Source organism: Rhipicephalus sanguineus, chromosome 6, assembly GCF_013339695.2.
Source record: "Rhipicephalus sanguineus isolate Rsan-2018 chromosome 6, BIME_Rsan_1.4, whole genome shotgun sequence".
Taxonomy (NCBI): domain Eukaryota; kingdom Metazoa; phylum Arthropoda; class Arachnida; order Ixodida; family Ixodidae; genus Rhipicephalus; species Rhipicephalus sanguineus.
In genome coordinates this window covers 30,338,879-30,359,182 of record NC_051181.1, presented here as the reverse complement: position 1 = coordinate 30,359,182, position 20,304 = coordinate 30,338,879, and the positions used below count along the sequence as shown (strand labels likewise).

The 20,304-nt window shown below is 50.2% G+C and overlaps 1 protein-coding gene across 1 annotated transcript; it reads right to left on the bottom strand.

The window, feature by feature from the left end:
- Positions 1 to 8,682: 8,682 nt before the first annotated feature.
- Positions 8,683 to 9,276, bottom strand: LOC119397160 (uncharacterized). The gene has a single exon (XM_037664600.1). The coding sequence runs from the start codon at positions 9,274 to 9,276 to the stop codon at positions 8,683 to 8,685; it is 594 nt and encodes a 197-aa protein (XP_037520528.1).
- Positions 9,277 to 20,304: the final 11,028 nt, after the last annotated feature.

Below are 20,304 nucleotides of genomic sequence, written 5' to 3'. Positions count from 1 at the left end.
ATTGCTTCGAGCCAAAGCTGTCTATGCTTGACACCCTGGCCCTTACCCGCTCAATCTCGCAACAAGTTCCTGAAGGGGAGCGGACTTCGTGCACAAGGACCCTTGTCTCATCCACAACTCAACCAAAAGGTAGGCCCGCACCTTCAGGGGAACTGGGACCACTTGTGAATTTTTTTGTCGACAACCATTTGAGACTGTTGCTGTCAGACAGGGAAGGTCACTTCGTGCTACTTCATCAGAAGGCGTTCTCGGAGAAAGCTATGAGCGCTGTCTCGAAAAATTTCAAGCCTTCACCTTTGAAGCCTAACCGCGTCAAAAAGCAAGCCGTCTACCTCCTGAATGAGTGTGGCCTTGAGCGCATCGCCTCAGCGGTTGGGAAGGCACGCATGGATACTCTTCAGGTTTCCAAAAGCCACAAGCTTGAAGTCCCGTTTCGCTGTATTGTGTCCGAACGTCACACTTGGCAACACGAAGTATTCGGTTACCTGCTGAAGCAGCTTTCTACACTGCATGTCGTGGACCCTTTTCGAGTGTCTAATTCCTGTGTTGTTGTGGAGGTTTTAGCGAACAATAATCCAGGTCATTGCGATGCGTTTAGTCTCGATGCGGAAGATTTGTTTTATTCTCTCCCACACGACCAGTTGATGAAATTTGTGAAATCTTGCATCACCGAGGATAACGAAGAGCTGGCCTTTGTCGATAGTAGCCTAGTGTCTGTTGAGGCTTTCCTGGAGCTTTTGAGCTTTTATCTAAAGTCCACCTTTGTAACGTGGGAAGGGAAGCAGTTCATACAAAAGTCTGGTGTATGTATCGGCTCTAGGGTAGCACCTGTTTTGAGCGATATTTTTCTGAGTACTGTTGACCGGCTTGTAGACTGTGAAGCGCGTGATCTGGTGCTGAAAATGTTTCGCTACGTCGATGACTACCTTATTCTTTTTCGGAAAGGTTGTCCCCCTTTTCACCACACTAACATTATGAAGTTATTTAAGGAAAAGGTGTTTGGGTTGAATTTCACCTGTGAATTACCAAGTAACAATTGTTTGCAGTTTTTACAGCGAAAGCTGTTATGAGATCATTTCACCGGCCGTTTTTGGCGCCGTAGTTGTCCGCCGCCGCCGCCGCCGGTGTCCGTAACCAGCATCGCTCGAAATAAGAAAAAAAAACGAAATAAGAAAAAAATTCCAGGATGGAACGAGGTTCGAACCTGGGCCCTCTGCGTGTGAGCCCAGTATTCAACCTCTGAGCCATGCCGGTGCTTGAAACTGCTTCGCAAAAAGGTCCTATGCAGGCTTCATGTCGGGAAGGAACCACATTAGCATATGTAATATAGTGTGGTAGAAGAATAAAATAAGCACCAAGCGTCGCACAACGCGAATTCTGTAACCAGGCGCCACACAATGAGAATTGCGCAACGAGTAGGTTGTTGAATAACCCATTACAAAGGGCTCTGCCATAATTCTTCGTCGTCATCAGGCACAGCATCAACAAAGTGCGCAATATGCCTTACATGCGTTTAGCAGGTACCACGGCTCTCCGTAGAATGACGAAAAATGGCACAGTGCCTGCTGCCCTACTTCTAAAAAATTACGATGATTTATAGCGTAGTGGGTTCCTCGCAAGTGCACTTGTATTGGTTGCCAAGGAAGCCCATAAGCGCATGATCCATTTCCTCGGGGTCGCAGTAAAATTACAATGATTTAGAGCGTAGTGGGTTCCGCGCAAGTGCACTTGTATTGGTTGCCAAGGAAGCCCATAAGCGCATGATCCATTTCCTCGGGGTCTCAGTAGAGTTCTCCCCCCCCGTCTCTCTCCCACGTCAACGTATGTTATACAGCATGACGGGAGAGGGAAATAGCGACCGGGCGTCACCCAATGCAAATTACATAACTGGTCGGCCGTTTAAAGCTTCCAACCCATTACAAAGGGCTGAGCCATAATTCTTCGTCGTCATCAGTCGTCGCGTCAACAAAGTGTACATAATGCCTTACAGACGTGTAGCTGGTGCCTCGTTTCTCCGCAGAATGACGAATAATGGCTTAGTAGGTGCCTCCCAACTTCACAAAAATTGTGATTTATGGCGTAGTGGGTACCTTTCTAGTGTACTTATATTAAAGCCCCAAGAGATCTTACAACGGCCTCTAGAAACGCCGCTCTTCCAGCTTTCGCTGTGACTGTGCTGCGGTTTCAGCGCAGGTCTGGCGTTTTTTGGACCTCCGTTTGTTTTTGCTGATTGACCATGTTTGCTGGTGTACTCACCGCGTTCCAAATCTCTGATTTCTTACACATCCAGTCATTCTAAGATTATTAAGAATGCCATGGCAATGAATTCCTTGCATTCTGCCTTGGAAAAGTCCTGCACACACAGATGTCAAGATAGCTTTCTGCAGCAAGTTGATCGTCTAAAGAATGCTGGGTTCCCTGCGCATGTTCTAGTGTCAGTCTCGGAAAGATTAATTAAGAAGTGCAAATCCCGCCAAGTTGTAACCAGTGAACCAGACGACAAGCGCAGGAGATACGCGGTCATGCCTTACGTGCACCGGCTGTCTCATCGTTTTAAGAAGATAGCAAAAAGTTTTGATGTCGATGTTCTCTTTTCATCAAATCTAGAAGTAGGTAAAGCTTGTGCCGCGATTGAAAACAAGGCTAGAGGATCTTCGGGTGTGGGTTGCACGGTGAAGCATCGCAAACCCCCTGTTTCATGCTCTGTTGGAGTGGCTTATAGGATTCCCCTCTGCTGCGGCAAGTTGTATATAGGCCAGTCCGGTAAATGCACAAATGAAAGACTCGGCCAGCACAATAGCACCTTAACGGGAACGCCGACGTCACACCTTTCGACTCATTGTAGGGCGTGTGGATGTAAACCGTTCTTCGACAACACTGTCATCTTGCACAAGCATAGAGATAAAAGGGCACGTGAACTTGCGGAAGCGTACTTCATTAAAGATGCGGGAGACGATTGCATATCTGAGCCGTCCGTCTGCCCTTTAGATTGTGAGCTACGTAAGTTTAACGAGTTCTTTGACTACAGGTAACTTCCGCGCATGCGTTGTTGGTTTTCTCGTGTTTGATTATCCTTTCAATAAACTTCAGTTGTTAGACAGCGCTCGTCTTGTGTCCTCTTCTTTGTGCTCCGTCCAGTTCGTGCTGAAAAGGTTTCAAGAATGCATCAGTTCCAACTCGCCCACCTCTCTACTTAACTGACTATAGACGTCAGACTCTGGAGTTTCCAAGATGTGTGGCGCCACATGTCGGAGAAGTATTCAGTAGTGCATAGACCGACTCTCTCGCACAGTTTGCTATGGGACCAGGTGACACCAGCGAGTGCGAAACAACGATTGAGCTTAATACCGCGTGTGTTTGCGCATTTAGCACTCAGAACGAGAGCTGTGAATTGCTCTCCGCTAGTCGGACGCGCCACCGAGCCGTCGTGAAGTGCTTGCTGCATCACTCGCTTGAACGACGGCGAAAACAGCAGCAGACGAGAGCCCTCCGCACGCTACGAAGAAGCTCCGCAAAAGACGCACTGTTGCGTTGTGAATTGCCACGGACGTAAAAGACTGAATAACAACGTTCAGTTTTACCGATTTCCATAGTTGTCGTACGAAGAAGAAAGGCGAGAGCGCTGGATACGGGCCGTTGCGAGCGTGTTGGGTAAGCGAAGTACCCGCGTTCTCCACAGCCGGTGGCATGAATGTGTGGCTCTGCGGTTGTTTTGCGTAGCCCTGATGCAAAACCGTGGTAACCTTGACTATGAAGCTCAGCAGAGGCTCTGACCGCGGTGCTTGTCGTATAACACGAAGTGAGTAGCTAGAGGCAGACTGGAGACGCGTGATACGCACACCGCGACGAGTTGGTCGTCACAACACAGCATCGCGGACGTATGTACATACAAGTAAATCGCAGAATGTTGGTCGTGACCCCCTTCAGGTTTGTTTCGCCCGTGTCCTCCGCGGTTGCCGTAGCTATCTCGGAGGCCACGGTTTTGCCTTTGGTTGTACCCCGCGAAAGTGGACACGCACGTATCCCCATTTGCAGTACATACAAACGGAAGACGACCATCAAGAGACCATTTGAGGATGCGTAATAAAACACTCCAATGCACAGGAAGCGAGAGATGAATTAAGGGAGAATGCAACTGAAAAGGCGAAAATCGCCGGAGCCATTCGCCACTGATGAACCGAGTTTTGTACCACAGATCGTAAGATGCATAGCTAAGTAAATTGATCGTGTATGTAGGTACTTTATCGCTGTGGCATACGTATATACCCGATTTTAACGCATTTAGGCTCTAGAGAACGGATGTCGGAGGGCTTGCCTCGAACTCTGGTGTCGCGTGATGCTCGCTTGTACTTGCGAGTTGCAGCGCGCGGGAATAACTAACACTTATTTTGCATTGTACTCGCAGTTCGCTTTGATCAGCTTCCTTTGTTTCTGAAGCGTGGATTGGTGGAAGAAGGTTCCAGGTCCTCGATTTCAGGAAACCGCGCCTCGGCACCAACGAAAGAGGAAGGTTATATTGCGGCCTATGCACATTCGCTTGCGGGCGGCTCTCTTTGCACTACCCAGTTAGTGCCAGGGCTACGATGAGGGCGCTGGTGGCAGTGTTTTTCGCAGCGCCGCCTGGGCAGAGTCTGACGTCTATAGTGTATCTTTCTGAAGCCCTTCTAATGCACTTACGAGGAATGTGCTAACATCCTACAGAATCGGCTATAACATTATGATTGAATTAAGTACTTTTTTGCCTCAGTATATTTTTTCCATATGTTAAAGCTTCAAGGTATGTTTTGCAAGACACGTGAAAAAATATGAACAGGAATTGTTTTCTTTTGCATGAAATAAACGCTGCCCACGATTATCTGCTCGGAAGTTTCAAAGGTACTGAAGTAATGCCAGACCGATTGAAATAATTTTGCTAAAGTACAAGCGAAATGTCACACGCTCCTATATTCAGCATCTCTTGCTCATGCTCAGCCCATTTTTTTATACGTACATTGCAATTTATTCTTTCGGTTACAAAGTGCGCAGCTATTTTTTTAAGGTATTCCGCGGAAAGTCAATTGCAAGGCTTACGTAAATATGCGTAAGCACTGTGCCACTTGCTATTTTTAGTCGTCTATGATGCTGCTGCCGTCCTGCTTTGTCAACGCTGCCTTCATTTTCCTTGTTAAAACGATGCGACATACGCGTGGAGATGAGAAAGTGGAGCAGTGTTTTATTCATTTTGAAGGACTCTCTAAAATAAATAGTTTCATTTGCAAACGGCACATGCGCAGCTCCGAAACCACCTCCCTACACTCGTGTGTCTCCCCTGGTCCGGCAGTTAGAAGCGCTTTTTCTTTATCGGTTAAAACCAGTGACGGTTCACTCACGCATTTCTCTCCTTGTATCTTTATCAAGAAGGTTTATAAAAGCTCCCGCTCGTGCCTTGTTGCCTTGAAATGTTTGACCTCGCTTCTGAGCGACTGAAAACGACCTGGAGTGGGTTGAAGGGGAGCAACAACGGTATTACGGTACCGCTCTTCCTTTCTCGCTCGTTGTGCTTTCGCCGCTGCTAATTGCGGTAAAGGCACCCCAACACCACAAAAGCTTTTTTGAAATCTACTGTATGGTGTCATGCCTCATTATTGCCTGTCAGCCCACGCATTTTTAACGATCCACCTGTCGTTCAGGGGACGCACTAATGCGTCACTGGAACTGGGAGTGGACGTGCGAGAGAGGAGATGCGCTACCGTAATCCCATACCCTATTTGCGTACCGTGTTTCCGTAACTTGCTAAAAGACTCTAATAGCGCACCATGCACCGTGCACCTGCTGTGTCGTCTCTTCGGTGCCATATACACGTATAATACGTATAATACGCGTGAAAGTGCTGACGACGCGAGGTGAACGAGCCTCCTAATCCCCGAAAGGATCGTGAGAGGTGGCGGTCTTCAACCTCTGAAGTCCTGCCCGGTCAACGGGACATTGAATTTTGAAGTGCAAGTATGTGCTCATCATTATATGACCCTACCAAGGTTCCAGGATTGGTGGAATCCTGGTGACCGCGTGGAAAGGGGGAAAATGGGTGGACCTCAATCTGCTCATTTAATCCGGTGCTGGTGCACCGGAGAACACCATGCCTGTTCCCTGTGATCTGAATAATGTAAATACTTGTATAGTTTTCTTCCTCCCATCATCTTATCCTGATGACTGCCCAACAAGACACTAACTAACCCGTGTTCGCACCGGTCATGCAAGCCGATTTTTAACAAAGGCTTAGCGCAGCAAAATGGGCATATATCTGAAGTGTGGTAGCCCGTAATTTGTAGTAATTCTTCCAATTTATTAAGATTAGAAAACTGATTAGGACAAATGAATGGAACCACTTTAAGCACAAATTAACAGTATTTATGCTGTGATGGGGTTCTTTTAATAATAGTACCTTCTAAAAACAAAAGGCAGCCTCCCCCCCCCATCTTTTCTTCAACTGACAGCCCCCCCCCTAAAATTAGTGGCTGGATCCGCCCCTGGTAATAACGTAGGTGACAGAAACTGTGAGCATGACAAAGAACCCCGACTAGACGCATGCGATAGAACGGAAAATGATAGGCTTAACAATGGGAGATAGCTAGACGGCAGAGACGATCAGGGAACAAACAGTGGCAGGGGATATCCCAGTTGACATCAAGAGAAATAAGTGAAGGTCGACACGTCACATAATGCGAATGACAGATAACAGACGGTCAGTTGGAGCGACGGAATGGATACCAAAAGATAGGAACGTAGCGGAAGACGGCATATGATTAGTGCGGGCATGCAATTGAATAAGCTCTTGTAAGGCAAGGTAAATAGGACATCACTGGGCGAGGCCTTCATGCTGTAGAGGACATGAAAGACGCTCACGACAATTACGTCCTGCTGACGTCTTGCCAGAGGACATAAAATAGGCTGACATTCATGATGATGATCATGATGGTGACGATGAAAGTCGGTTGTAAAACTTGCGCGATTTATTTCCAGCTGAACAGAGATTCATTTGATATACTCAAAAGCAGCTGCCACACTAGGTACAGAAATCGTACAGCGAAGCGCTTCCCTCAGATTAGACGTAAATCTCGAGGAAAAAAAAGTTCAACAAAAAGCGACGAATATGTAAGTTTACTAGTTCGCGATACAAATCGCGCATCCAATTAACATGTTTCTAGCGCTCGTCGTCGTCATTTCAACAGAGATATGTAAGCTTCCCTGTGCTGCCTGCAAAACAATAGAATCTCGAACGACGCAAAGTTCAGCTATTTGATAGGGAGGCATTATAAAATGTAGGTTTTTGTGTTATTGTGTCCTCTTTTCAGGTGTCTATGTTTGCACGCCTTGCCTCTTACAGCCAAAAGAACTTACGCATGTATATTTTCTTTATAGAGAAATCGCTGCTAATAAAATTGGGTCAATGGCTATCTGGAATTCCCGCTAAAAAAAGCAGTTTCGAGTACAAAATGACTGGGCGCTGGAATTGTTTGGATCAAAGTGAGCGAGATCACTTTTATTCGACTGGTGTGCTTCCAGAACACTTCGCGACCGCAGCAAGAATCATAACTACTTCCTCTTCGTTTCAAGTTTTACCATTTGCCTTCGCATCGTGCTTTTGCTCAAAAGCAGTTCATTGAACATGACGAAGGCGGAGATAAGGAGGTTCGGGTCGTGCTATAAAAAGAACTGGTGTTCTTATCAGCACCGCGTAATCCGAGCAAAGAACGAACGACTTCTCAAGAGCGCGCTCCACAGAGACTTCTGTAATGTGCTTTCGCGAACGAAAACAATGGTAACGAGCGTCAGCGAGAACGTGGCGTTTTCATTTCGACGTTTTGTACGCTGGTTCCCGACACTGAAAAATGGCGACTCCTCTCATCATACAAAGCGCGGTATCGAGAAAACATATGTGTGGTTAATATTGTCGCAAAGCGCTGCGAAGTAGTCCATGGTTTTCCATTTAAACTTTCTGTCTGCAGTCAACTCAGACGGAAAATATTACGCTGGAATCAGAGTAGGCCAAGTACAATATAAGTGACTTTAAAGGCCAACATATTTGACAGAAATCTGTCTGGCTGGGTAAAATTATAAGAAACAACGCTCCAGCCAAGTTTAGTTTTTACTTTTTAATTTTAAAAACTGGCCCTACGTTTAGAGACCCGTTCGATCTCTTCTTCAGGGGATGACTGTCCGGCCGGCTCCAAAGCTAGCGCTTTTTAGTGGTTGTCTCCGTCTGTACCATCGTTCTCCCCGCCGCCCTTGTCAAGGCGATGTTTTCTCCATTGATTTCGAAGGTCCTGTATACACACGCTCGGCAGGGTCCCCGTCGACCGATTGATGTTTCCCGGTGTAGTTTGCACATGCCAAGATTCCAAGTATTGCCTTTTGGTGTGGCTACTTTCCATTTCGATGACACGGGAGGCGTCAAAGTTGATGCGATCGTCCAGCTTCTCGCTGTGTTCTGCGAGAGCGTTTCGTGCTGCATTGAAGCTGTTGGGACGCGTGTACGCGCGGGAGAAGCAGACACAACCGCGCGGCGGGGATCCCAAACATGAACTGCTTTTATTCGGGTTCTCTGGAGGTTCCGGAGAGCAGCGGAGGGTGGCGCTGCCTGGCGGCTTGGCTTGGCTTGGCTGCCGCCGCAGCACTCCCCCCTTAGTGAGTTGCCGAACGGAGTTAAAAGTCCAGGCGAGTCAGCCGGGAGGGCACCTCGTGGACTTGGGCTGGCATTGAAGCTGGGGGTTCTGGTGGTGATTCCCTTAGTGGAGGCAACACGGCGTCGTCACGGTCCATGTGTGCTGGCTTGATGCGGTCCAACGACACCACCTCTTCACGGCCGCTTCTCTTGATTGTGAACTGTTTGTTGCCACGGCGGAGGACTTGAAACGGCCCATCATAGGGTGGCTGAAGAGGTCGCCGAACCGCGTCGTGTCGTACAAACACATATGGGCACGATGTAAGCTGTGGGTCGACGTGCACCACACGCGACCCTGGGGGCCGTGGAGGTACCGCGCGCAGTTTGCTCATGACGTTGCGTAGGCGAAGTGCATAGTCGCTACAAACTATGGATGCCTCCTCTGAGCCGCGCGCAAAGAACTCTCCCGGCAGCCTGAGTGTCGTGCCGTAGACCAGCTCAGCGGCGCTGCAGCCAATGTCCTCTTTCAAGGTGGACCTTATACCCAAAAGAACGAGTGGGAGGGCCTCCACCCAGTTGTGTTCCTCGGTTGCCGTGAGCGCAGCCTTCAGCTGGCGGTGAAAGCGCTCTACCATGCCATTGTCATGGGGTGGTACGCCGTCGTGCGTATGCGTGAGGTGCCCATGAGCTGACTGATGGCAGTGAAAAGGGCCGATTCGAACTGTCGGCCGCGGTCTGTTGTTATCGTGGAGGGCACCCCGAAACGGGCTACCCAGTGGTACAGGAAAGCACTCGCAACCGTCTCGGCAGTGATGTCCGCGATAGGGATGGCCTCCGCCCAGCGGGTGAACCTGTCGACACAGGTCAGCAGGTAAACCTGCCCGTGGCAGGGTGGCAATGGGCCGACCATGTCCAGGTGGACATGATCAAAGCGAGAATCCGGAGTGGGGAGTGTTCCCAGTGCTGTCGAAGTATGGCGTTGTATCTTAGAGCGCTGGCAAGCTACACATTCACGTGCCCAGCGTCAGACGTCCCGATTTACGCCCGGCCAGACAAATCTTGCCGTCACCAGTCTTTGGGTGGCTCTAACCCCCGGATGCGACAGTCTGTGCAAGGACTGGAACACATGGCGACGAAGGCTCGCGGGCACGAACGGGCGAGTTCTACTGACGCTTGTGTCACAGCAAACCTTGTCCTGGGATCCGGGAACTGGGATCCACTCAAGATTCAGGGCAGTGGTCGCGGTCAATAGGTGTTTCAGTTCGTCATCTTCACGTTGAGCGGCTGCCAAAGCGGGAAAATCAACCGGTAGTGTGGGCGTGATGGCGTTCACAGGATTCCGTGAGAGGGCGTCCGCTACCTCGTTGTCGCTGCCTTTGACGTGGCGGATGTCCGTGGTAAATTCAGATATGTGTGACATCTGCCGCAGTTCGCGGGCTGTATGGGCGCCCCCCTCAGCATTCAGTGACCGCAAGGCATACATGAGAGGCTTGTGGTCCGTCAAGACAAAGAATTCGGTACCTTCTAAGTAATGCCGGAAGTGCCGGATTCTCGCGCAGACGGCCAGCAGTTCGCGCCCGAACGTGCTGTACCGCTCTTCGGTGGATGTCACTTTCCGGGAAAAGAAAGCGATTGGTCGCCACACTACTTTGATGACTTGTTGAAGTGCGGCACCCACATCTACGTTCGATGCGTCGACCATGACGCACTGCCGAACTCCCGGTTGCGGGCAAGTGAGAAGCGCGGCGTCGGCAAGACGTCTCTTGATCTCTTGGAAGGGCGCTTGGGCGCCCTCCGTCCATAGAGCTCCTTCGCGGCATCCTTGGTATCCTTAGCGGCACCTTCGTGTGTCGACAGCAGGAGGTGGAGAAGCTGTAGAATAGTGGCACACTGGAGGATGAAACGGCGGTAGTAGTTCATGAGACCAAGGAACTCACGGAGCTGACGTTTAGTGTTGGGTTGTGGGAACTGCTCGACAGCTTTAACCTTGTTGGGTTGAGGAAGAACTGAGGCGGAGATGACGTGTCCAAGAAACGAGGGCTGTCGCACACCAAGCTCGCATTTGGCCATTTTCACGACCACGCCATGCTCCACTAAGCGCTGGAAGACGATGCGCAGATGATTCACGTGCTCTTCCGGAGTGCTGCTGGCGACTAGCAAGTCGTCAAGATGGCGTGGCAGAAGTTGAGACCGCGTATAGCACCGTCCATGAACCGCTGGAACGTCTGATCCGCGTTTCGGAGTCCGAATGGCATTCGGAGGAATTCGAAAAGTCCGAAAGGCGTTGCGATGGCGGTCTTCGGGACGTCCTCCGGGGCAACGGGAATCTGATGGTATGCCCGCACCAGGTCGATCTTCGAGAAGATAGTGGTACCGTGAAGCCTCGTCGTGACGTCGTGTATGTGCGGTACCGGGTACCTGCCTGGATTCGTTACCTGGTTCAGCGCCCTGTACTCCCTGCATGGTCGCCAGTCTCCCGGCGTTGAGTTTGGCACCATATGGAGTGGAGATGCCCAAGCGATCGACGAGGGTCTGATGATCCCTAGCTCCATCATGTGTTCAAATTCTTGTCGTGCGACTTTCAACTTCTCTGGAGGCAAACGGCGAGGCCGCGCGTGCACGGGTGGGCCGGTGGTGGCAATGTAGTGGCGTACCTCGTGCTTCGCCGCGGCGCTGGCTGGCGGCTGCCTCGTCAACTCGGGAAACTCCTGTAGAATGAGGGATTGCCTTGCACAGTTGCCTGCGACACGGGATCGTGAAGGCGGCGGTTGCGCACGTCGACGAGAAGGCCGAAATGCCGAAGAAAGTCCGCACCCAAGATGGCGAACTTCACTGCTGCCACGATGAATATCTACCGGAACGTTCTGTTCAAGCCTAAATCGATTGGAAGCGAGCGATGTCCGTAGGTGGCGATGGTTGTGTTGACCGCGTCAAGGGGGGACGCACTGGGGACACGGCAATCGGTGGACCCAACCGGCAACACGATCACCTCAGCGCCGGTGTCCACGAGGAATCGATGGACACTGTCGTGGTCGGTGAGGAAAAACACTGATGCACGACGTTCGGGGGCCTCTGGGACACTGGTCGTCCTCAGTGCCGGCCGCTCCCGTTTCCCGCATAGTCGCAAGGAGGAATGCATTTGCGAGCAGCGTTGCCATGCTTCCTGTGATACCAGCAGGTTCTCTGTTGCGCTGCTGGGCGCTGGCGCTCCTCGGGAGTGCTGCGGGCCTGCATCGCTGCGACGGTATCGGCGAGGCGGGATATCTGCTCCCGGATGTCATGCAGTGCTGTCGTAGGCGCGCGGCCGACGATGTCTGGCTGTGGCGCCGCGACGGACGGCGGAGCGACCGCAAGCACCGAGTCCGCGAGCTCGGCGAGTTGAGACAGGCGTTTGTCGGCAGTCGAGGCGAGGATCATGCGCACGTTGACCGGAAGTCGCTGTAGGAACAGCTCGCGAAGCAGTCTGCTGTCAGCCTAGGTGGTGGTTGCGCCGGCCGTATGCAACAGCTGCCTCATGTGGCGCAACAATTGGCTGGGCGTCCGGTCCCCGAGCTCGGTGTCGTGCAGTAGCTGCTGCAGTCGCTGAGGCTCCGACGGCGTGAGGCGGCTGATGAGCAGCTGTTTGAGCGTTGTGTACGCGTTCTCTGCAGGTGGAGCGACCAGCAGATCGAGTATTTCGCTCGCTATTGCCGGTGGGAGGCTAGCAACCACGTCGTGGTACTTTGTTAGCTCAGCGGCAATACGACGAGCGGTGAATTGGGACTCCACCTGCAGGAACCATAGCTGCGGGCCCGCTGTCCAAAACGGCGGGAGTCTGATGTCGACGGCGCAGATGGCCGGTGCTTCAGTGGGAGTCCATGGCGTCGATCGCTTGAAGAAGGCGGTAAGCCTCGTCCGGGTCACCACTGTTGGGACGCGTGTACGCGCTGGAGAAGCAGACACAACCGCGCGGCGTGGATCCCAAACATGAACTGCTTTTATTCGGGTTCTCTGGAGGTTCCGGAGAGCAGCGGAGGGTGGCGCTGCATGGCGGCTCGACTTGGCTTGGCTGCCGCCACAAAGCTACGTATGTCCTTTCGGTGTTGACGTACCCTTTCCGGAAAATCAGTACAGGGAACTTCGTAGATTAGCTCAAGGAATCTTTCTTTCGAGGGCCGCTCTTTTGATCGCGGAAAGACTCATCCAAGTAGAAGAGTCTGGTGTTGGGCCTGTTGGTAAATAGCTTGAAAAATCGACGAACCTAGCCTTTAAAGGAACTTACAGAAGAAGAGAAGGTTTGACGACACACCCAGCGCGTGTATCGTCACTTCTCTTCTTGTGTACGTCTCTTTAAAGGCCAACTCCGGCGATTTTTTGGCCATGTCAAAGTAATGGTGCTTTTATGTTCCTGAGACGCTCCTGTTACGGGCCCGATAGCAGAAATGCTCGGAAAATTGGAGAATAATTTTAAATAAGCTAAAAAGCGCAACACCGAAACCGAAACCCAACCAAGTGTACTGTCTACGTGTGACGTAGACGTTGTTACGAACGAACCGGAAGTCGTGCAAGGTATGCCGGTCACGCCGGCGCGGAGTATGAAAACTGTGACAGCCGGGACGACCACCGAAGCGCCGGCCAAACCAACGCTGTCTGTCGCCTTGTGCACAGCAGACGCTCGCTGTAGCGACCTAAGCGCCGAAGTTAGCGGTGCCCTCGGCTGCGTCACTTCCGCCGCCTTGCCAACACTGACGTCACAGACGCAATGTTGCCAATAATTGTGGGAAGCCACGAGGGCGTTTGCAGACAATCTTTAAAATTCATTTGGAAACTATCTGCGCATGTCTCAAGCTTGTAATTTGGCATAAATGGCGGAAACGTGCAAAGGAACGTACCCAGCGAATTTCACTGAGATCCATCGACCTCGAAAAATCGCCGGAGTTGGCCTTTAAGGTGGCGGTCCCACTCCAGTGGCAAGCGCTCGACATTTTAGTCGTTGTTTACTGCCACACTGTGCTTGCTCTGCTCAATGGATGAATATGAGTTGTATTGCACTAGAAAGATTACGTTGTCCGCTTTTTAATGACAGCTAGTATTTTCGCCTAGTCTGGAGCTTTATTTCATGGCAATGAAAACAGTATGAGCAAAAAACTGCATCTTTGTTGTACAAGACTCAGCGCCTAACCGCTCTATTGTAAATAGTTATACGTTTCCAGGAGAGAGAGAGAGGCACCACTTCTCTGAACAGTTGCACGGGAGTACAAAGGCTATCATATCCGTGCTTTTTTTGTTGTTGGGGAGCGGGAGGAGGGGGGGAGGAGGGAGGGAGAGCGGCACGCACATTTGAAACGTTTGAAAGGAGATTATAGAAGCAGCGGCGCCCCTGAAAAGGACGGATTAGTTGCAGCAGGGACAGGCTCTTCGCCGATGCATGCTACGGCGGCGGAGAGCGCATTTTCCTCCCTTTTTTCCAAACGTGGCTTAGTGGCGTCTTCTGGTGGCTCAAGAAGCAACTGTTATGTAGCGTTAGCTAGACTGACCTAGCCGAGCCTGTTTCGCGTGGCTCCTCAAGAGCCGTGCTGCGCATGCGCGAGGATCAGTGATGTCACACAGCTGGCGCATCGGAGCCGGCGCCTCCCGCGCACTCCGCCGCTGCCGCGCGCGACTCGCTGCCGCCGGTTTGCGCTTTCCAGAGGAGTGACGTCGTAGTCGAGGTAGACGTACTGGCGCCAGCGCGCGCGCAGCTATTCACCTTCGCTGTGCAGTCGCCGTCTGACACTGCGCTGGAGCCGCTTGATAGCGCCTCTGACTGGCGTTTGCCAGTGTGGTTTAGCCATGGAGAAGGAGAGCGCAAATGCGGCTCAACGGCGCAGAAGAGCGGAGAAGCCTAACTCATCGGATCCCGAAGTAGTTTCCTGGCAAAATAAATATAAATGTGCCACATAATATGTATACCGTGTGTGTGTGTCATTGGAGCAGCAGCAAACATGATAATCAAGCTAATCCTAGACAATCAGGAAAGCTAAGAACAATGAGCTGAACCTTCGCTAACTATACGTTATCCTGGCATAGCCGAGCTAAGCCACTGCAACATTTTTTTTTTCAAGTCATCCAAGGGATGAGGCAAGTTTGTGTGCCACCCAGATACTCTCTTTCCCCAACACCCTAGCCATTTGCTCGCTGATTCCCTGAATATATGGGACCGCAATGCCGTAGGGTTGTTTGGGAGTAGCTTCATTGTTGGCGGCAGTTTTTGCAACAAGGGGTACGAGGGGGAATTCTTTGGGTCGTCACATCGTCGGCATACACGGTAGGTGAAGCTCCTTGTGTACCCATCGTTCAAGAGGTCGGTAGTGACCGCTTCTTCTTTTTTTGTTCGCTATTCGTTGGAGCTGCAGATGACGTTTGCGCGGGTCAAGAGTGTCGTGACAACGGATGCTTTGTGGACGGTGGGGTGGTTGGAGTTGAACTGTAGATATTGGCCGGTGTGCGTTGGTTTTCGGTGAACCGAAAAGCTCAAACGCCCTTCCACTCATCTCACCAGCACGTCGGGAAAAGGAAGGACGTTGTTTTTTTTTTCACGTTCCACTGTGAAATGAATCGCCAGCTCGATTGAGTTTAGGTGTGCTAGGAAACTGTCGACATTTGACTCGTTCATCACGCAAAAGGCGTCATCCACATACATCAAAAACGTTTTTGGTGGTTGAATGAACGTGTCCATGGCTTGTTTCTAGATATCTGTCCATGGCGATATGTGTCCACGAGCGCGCCCATGGCTCGTTTCTCGAAAACAAGCCATGTACCCGTTTCTCGAGATCACGAGACTTAGGTAAGATATCAGTGACCTAGCGTTGCGCTAATTGCGACGGGTGATGTGGGACGAAATTTTTCTGTAGACGGAAACCTGAGACGTATATGTCCCGCTGACGCACAAAGGGTTAAAGAACACAAATGGGATGTTGCTGAAGTCACCCATGCAACGCGTTTGAAGACGGAGATTGTTGAACACTGCTGGACGACAGGGCGCAGCTTCTATATAAGCAATGCGACGACGCTGGCTCGTGAACGAAGGAGGGGGAAGAGAAAACTGCTGGAATCGTGGTCGATCCGTCGCGACGCATCGGCTTGCAGCAACAACCGCCGCACCCTACCCGACGTTTACAAGGACGTACAGAAGGCACTAAGATCGGGCTTGTTGGTACTGATCCAAAACATCTGTAAGCGCGAAAGACACGTACGACAACGAAGAACACAGGACAAGCGCTACTTTCAGCTGAGATTTTAATGTGTGGTAACACCAAATATACAGATGTAGCCACCAGCAAGGAAAGAGAGGAAAGCTAAACAACAAAACAGAACAATCCAAAAGAGACACTATCACAGTGCGGCGTCTACTCGTGCTAACACGTGTCAAGAGCGTATGCGCAAGTAAGGGTCAAAGTGATGAAAACCTGATTACACATCACTAAGATAGCATCAGCTAAAGAAGTGCCAAGGCGTGCACTGCGTGACCGCACCGTGCGCACATTCCAGAAAGTGGAGCTCCTTGCTTGTCAATGTAATCGAAGGAGGGCTAACCGCAATTAAATCATCCCTCTTCATCTCAGCGGCCTCGACAATTAATCTGGAGTCAATGTACGAGTCCCGATACAACGCCACGGTGTTATCCAGAAATGGTTCACACCCACATTCTAGACAGTGCACCGCGAGATGCCCATCCGCTCCTTTACGCACCTTCTTGGGATTCTCACTTAGACGGACATTAATACACCGCTCCGTCTGCCCGACATAAACTCGACCGCAGGAAACCGGAATCCAGTGTATACCACACCCTCCGAGCAATCCACAAATTTGTTTCGATGGTTAATTGCACACAACTTTCTTGGCTTCTTCACTGGCGAAGTGATGGGGCATAGGCCAGATAACACAGCCGACTCGTCCACCGATCCTTTTTAGATTGTGTGCCTTATGGTGCATGTAGGGAAACACTGCCACCCTTCTGCGCTCATCATGGCTTCCATCTCGCACTGCATCCGCTTTCGGTCGCTTTCTATTCGCTTTGTGCACTTTTTCAGCAACCGAAGTGATCAGGTGCAGGGGATACCTGGCTGCTTTCAGCCTCTGCACCTGTTTGGCGAAGCTTTCTTCCATGCGGTGCGCGCAAGACTTGTGTAAAGCGTTTACAAGGCACATCTGCACCACCGACCTATCAACCAACTGCGTGTGGTCTGACACAAAGGGCAACAGAGGTTTGCCCCCGAAGTTACTCTGGCTGGTGAGAAAAGTTTCTAATTTAGCACAGAACAGCGACACGTCTCTGTCTCTGCACTCATCTGAGTTTGATTTCATTTCATCGCGTATGTAATACACTGATTCTTTGTTTCCACCTTGTTTCAGTTTTGTTTTTATGTTGATTGCGTGGCGCATGTGCGGTAAGGCTGCCTTGGAGGTATAAATGCATTGACAATCGCCGTAATAAAGTCAGTTGATAGTCAGCGCTTGTGTGTGTCGTTTCTTTCTTTGTGGTGCGTCTTTACGTTTGCGCTGTAAATGTACTTCTAGAACAGTGAAAAAGATCGTTGTGTGTCGGAACGTGTTGACATGGTACTAAGAAGTACTAAGAAGTGAGATTGTGTGCGCGCTTACCGGTCAAGAAAGTCGCCTCATTTCTTAGACTAAGTAAGCTGTGTCTAGTGCCTTCGGATAAAGAGGGTGGTTTTGCCGTATTTACGAAGGCCATATTTCTTCGAGCAGCTTTTGAAGCTATTAACAGTGTATTCTACTGCCGCTCAGATATTGCCTTGAGTTCTGGCAGGAAGAAAGCTAGGAAGCTTTGCAATGATCTCAAGCTTTCCGCTCTGGTAAAGCTGATAGAACACACCGACAAGCTTGGGCTTGATATGTTCTTCAGTGCCAAGACGCACAAGGATGATATGCCCTTCCGAGTCATCGTATCTCAGACAGGTATACATGACAGAAATCAATGGCAATCTTTTCGCAGGGCAAACTGAAGCATTTGAAGGTGTGTGACCCGTTTCAAACCAAGAACTGCCTACCCCATTCGGCAGGATGGAGAGCCAGGACGGGGAAGGCTATCGGCAGATGTCGGGTAACTGTTCATTAAAGGAGGCAGAGGAAATAATGTCGTCGTTGTTGTGGTCAAAATGTGGAAGCAGATTGACGCATGGTTTGTTCCTGCAGTGCTCTACATTTTCTAGAACAATATTTATTTATTTATTTATTTATTGATACCTCAAGGGTCGCGGGGACATTACATGAGGGGTGGACATCAAAAGTAAGAACAAAAGATAGAAAAAAAGGGAAAAATACAATAATTAACAAAAAACAACAATCGGAAAATGCAATATACAAAAGACGGCAATGATGACAATTTGAAAGGAAGAAAAAAAAATCTATTTACAAAGGTAAGTCCAAAAACAGCAGTTCCGTATATTAGACTAAGAGTTCGGTCGCAGATCGGAAGCACGCTGCGTCACGGACGAGTGCGACATCTCCCGGAAGGCCATTCCAGTCTCGGGCAGTTCGGACGAAGAACGACTGATGGAACGTAGTGGTGCGGGTTCGGGGTGGAATTACTGCGTTCATGTGGCCTGTTCGAGATGTACGATGAGTCTGTTGAATCAACTGGCTGTCACGAGGTTTGGTATGAAAGAATCTGTGATAGAGGCATAGGCGTGAGATGCGACGTCGAGAGGCAAGAGGTACTAGCTCCAGTTTAGACGTTAGAGACGAAACGCTTGTGTGATAGGAGTACTCAGAAAGAATAAATCTAGCAGAACGGTTTTGAACAGATTCGAGGGCTTTAGTGAGGTTAGATTGATGGGGGTCAAAGATAGCACAGGCATATTCAAGTTTCGGTCGCACGAGAGTTTTGTAGGCAAGTAATCTTACGTGTGACTGTGCCATGAAAAGATTACGGCGAAGATAACCAAGTATTTTGTTAGCTGAGTTGATAATGTGGGTTACATGATCCGCGCAAGACAAATCATGAGACAGGTGAAGACCTAGGTACTTGAAGGAATGCACATTAGCTATAATGCAGTTATTAATCTTGTACACGGAGGGTGCGTAGTTGGGTCGACGATGGAATGAAATGTTTACGGTCTTACTGGTGTTCAGTGACATGAGCCATGTAGCACACCAGTCTTGAATACGAAAGAGGTCTTCCTGAAGAGAACAGACGTCGGAGAGGTTATTGATAGGGCGATACACGACGCAATCATCTGCAAAAGCTGGTAACTGGGACTGCTAAGGTCGGCCGGCCAGCGGGGGGTGCATTTCCCCGTTGAAAAGGAGGGGGGGGGGGCGCACTCTCGATTCACTCCGTAAAGGGACACACAACCGCTCCGAACACCAATTGAGATAACCCCACTAAAGGAGAGATTGTCTATTTTATTGTCAAAAACGAACCCTGTTTTGCTCGTTAAAGGGCCCCTCACCAGGTTTGACAATTTTGAGCTAACGAGCGCAATGCATACGCTGGGCGTTCACGATCTCGTCTGCCAAAATTTGCAACGCTACGCGCCGCGGAAATGGGTCAAATTTCAAGGTGAACGCTGCTTGCCCTTCCTCTCGCGGGCGCGCGCTTTAGAGAATGAGGGGATGACGTACATGAGAAAATGGCCCTACGTAGATGGTAGTGCTGTGACGTCGCTCCTCTACGTAGACGACTGTGCTCTGACGTCGCCAACAGTTGCACGTGACAGTGCGATAATTATTTGACACGACATGTGTAGTTTGTGTAATTTGTTGCTTGAATAGATTAATAAAGCTTGAGAGAAATAATGACACACAAAGGGAATGTGTGCGTCTTTTTCATTTTTCGTGAATTGCAGCGAGATGCGGGGCTAATGTGCCTTCCTTTCCCATGCGTTCGTGTCCCCGCGGTTAGCGCATCGAGCAGACGCCAGCCCTGGAAACGAAAGTAATGTTCTGGCGCGTTCGAGCACTCATTATGCTCATTTATTCTACCGCATCCAAGTAAACGGTAATGCGGCACTGGCTCATGATACCGCCACTCTCGTGCCCGTACAAATGTCTCAACTTTCATGCCCGTCCCGCAGAAACAGGCAGTACACCACAGAGAACGCCGACAAAATGCCCACGGCCGCTACATAAAAACAAAGGTAGCGGCCGTGCAACGCCGCTCGCGTGCTCGGGCACGTCATGCGCACGTGACCATGCATGCGCATGACGTGTTCATGCGTATGTGTCAAGTGAAGAGGGCAGGGAAGGGATTTGGCTTGCTAAGGCTGCACGGGGCGAGTGGCAAGGGTTTGAAACTCGCCTCCTCGCATCCTGGTTTCGCGCCGCTACAAATTATTGTTTTTCTCAGCTCGTAATGAACCGATTTGAAAACTTCTTGCGGCATACTGCTCTTCATTCGGCACACAACAACTTCCAGCGTCTAACTAAAATTTGCTATGTGGCCTGGTGAGGGGCCCTTTAAACGAGGATTTATATTCTTATTTCTTCACTCAAAATTACTTTGGCGCCTCACGCGGCAAAAAAGTGAAGATGCACTTGATGGCGAGCACGTGACCTTCTACTGGTGCACGCTGTTAATTGTCACTGTTTTAGCGTGAAAATGCAGCGAAATTTGTTATTATAATCTTTGCTAACTTAAAACGTGCATATATGCCTTTGTCTGTACTGAGCAGTGGCGC

Excerpts from the sequence above, each read along its gene's own strand:
- LOC119397160 (XM_037664600.1), bottom strand. The coding sequence starts at position 9,276 with ATGGTAGAGCGCTTTCACCGCCAGCTGAAGGCTGCGCTCACGGCAACC.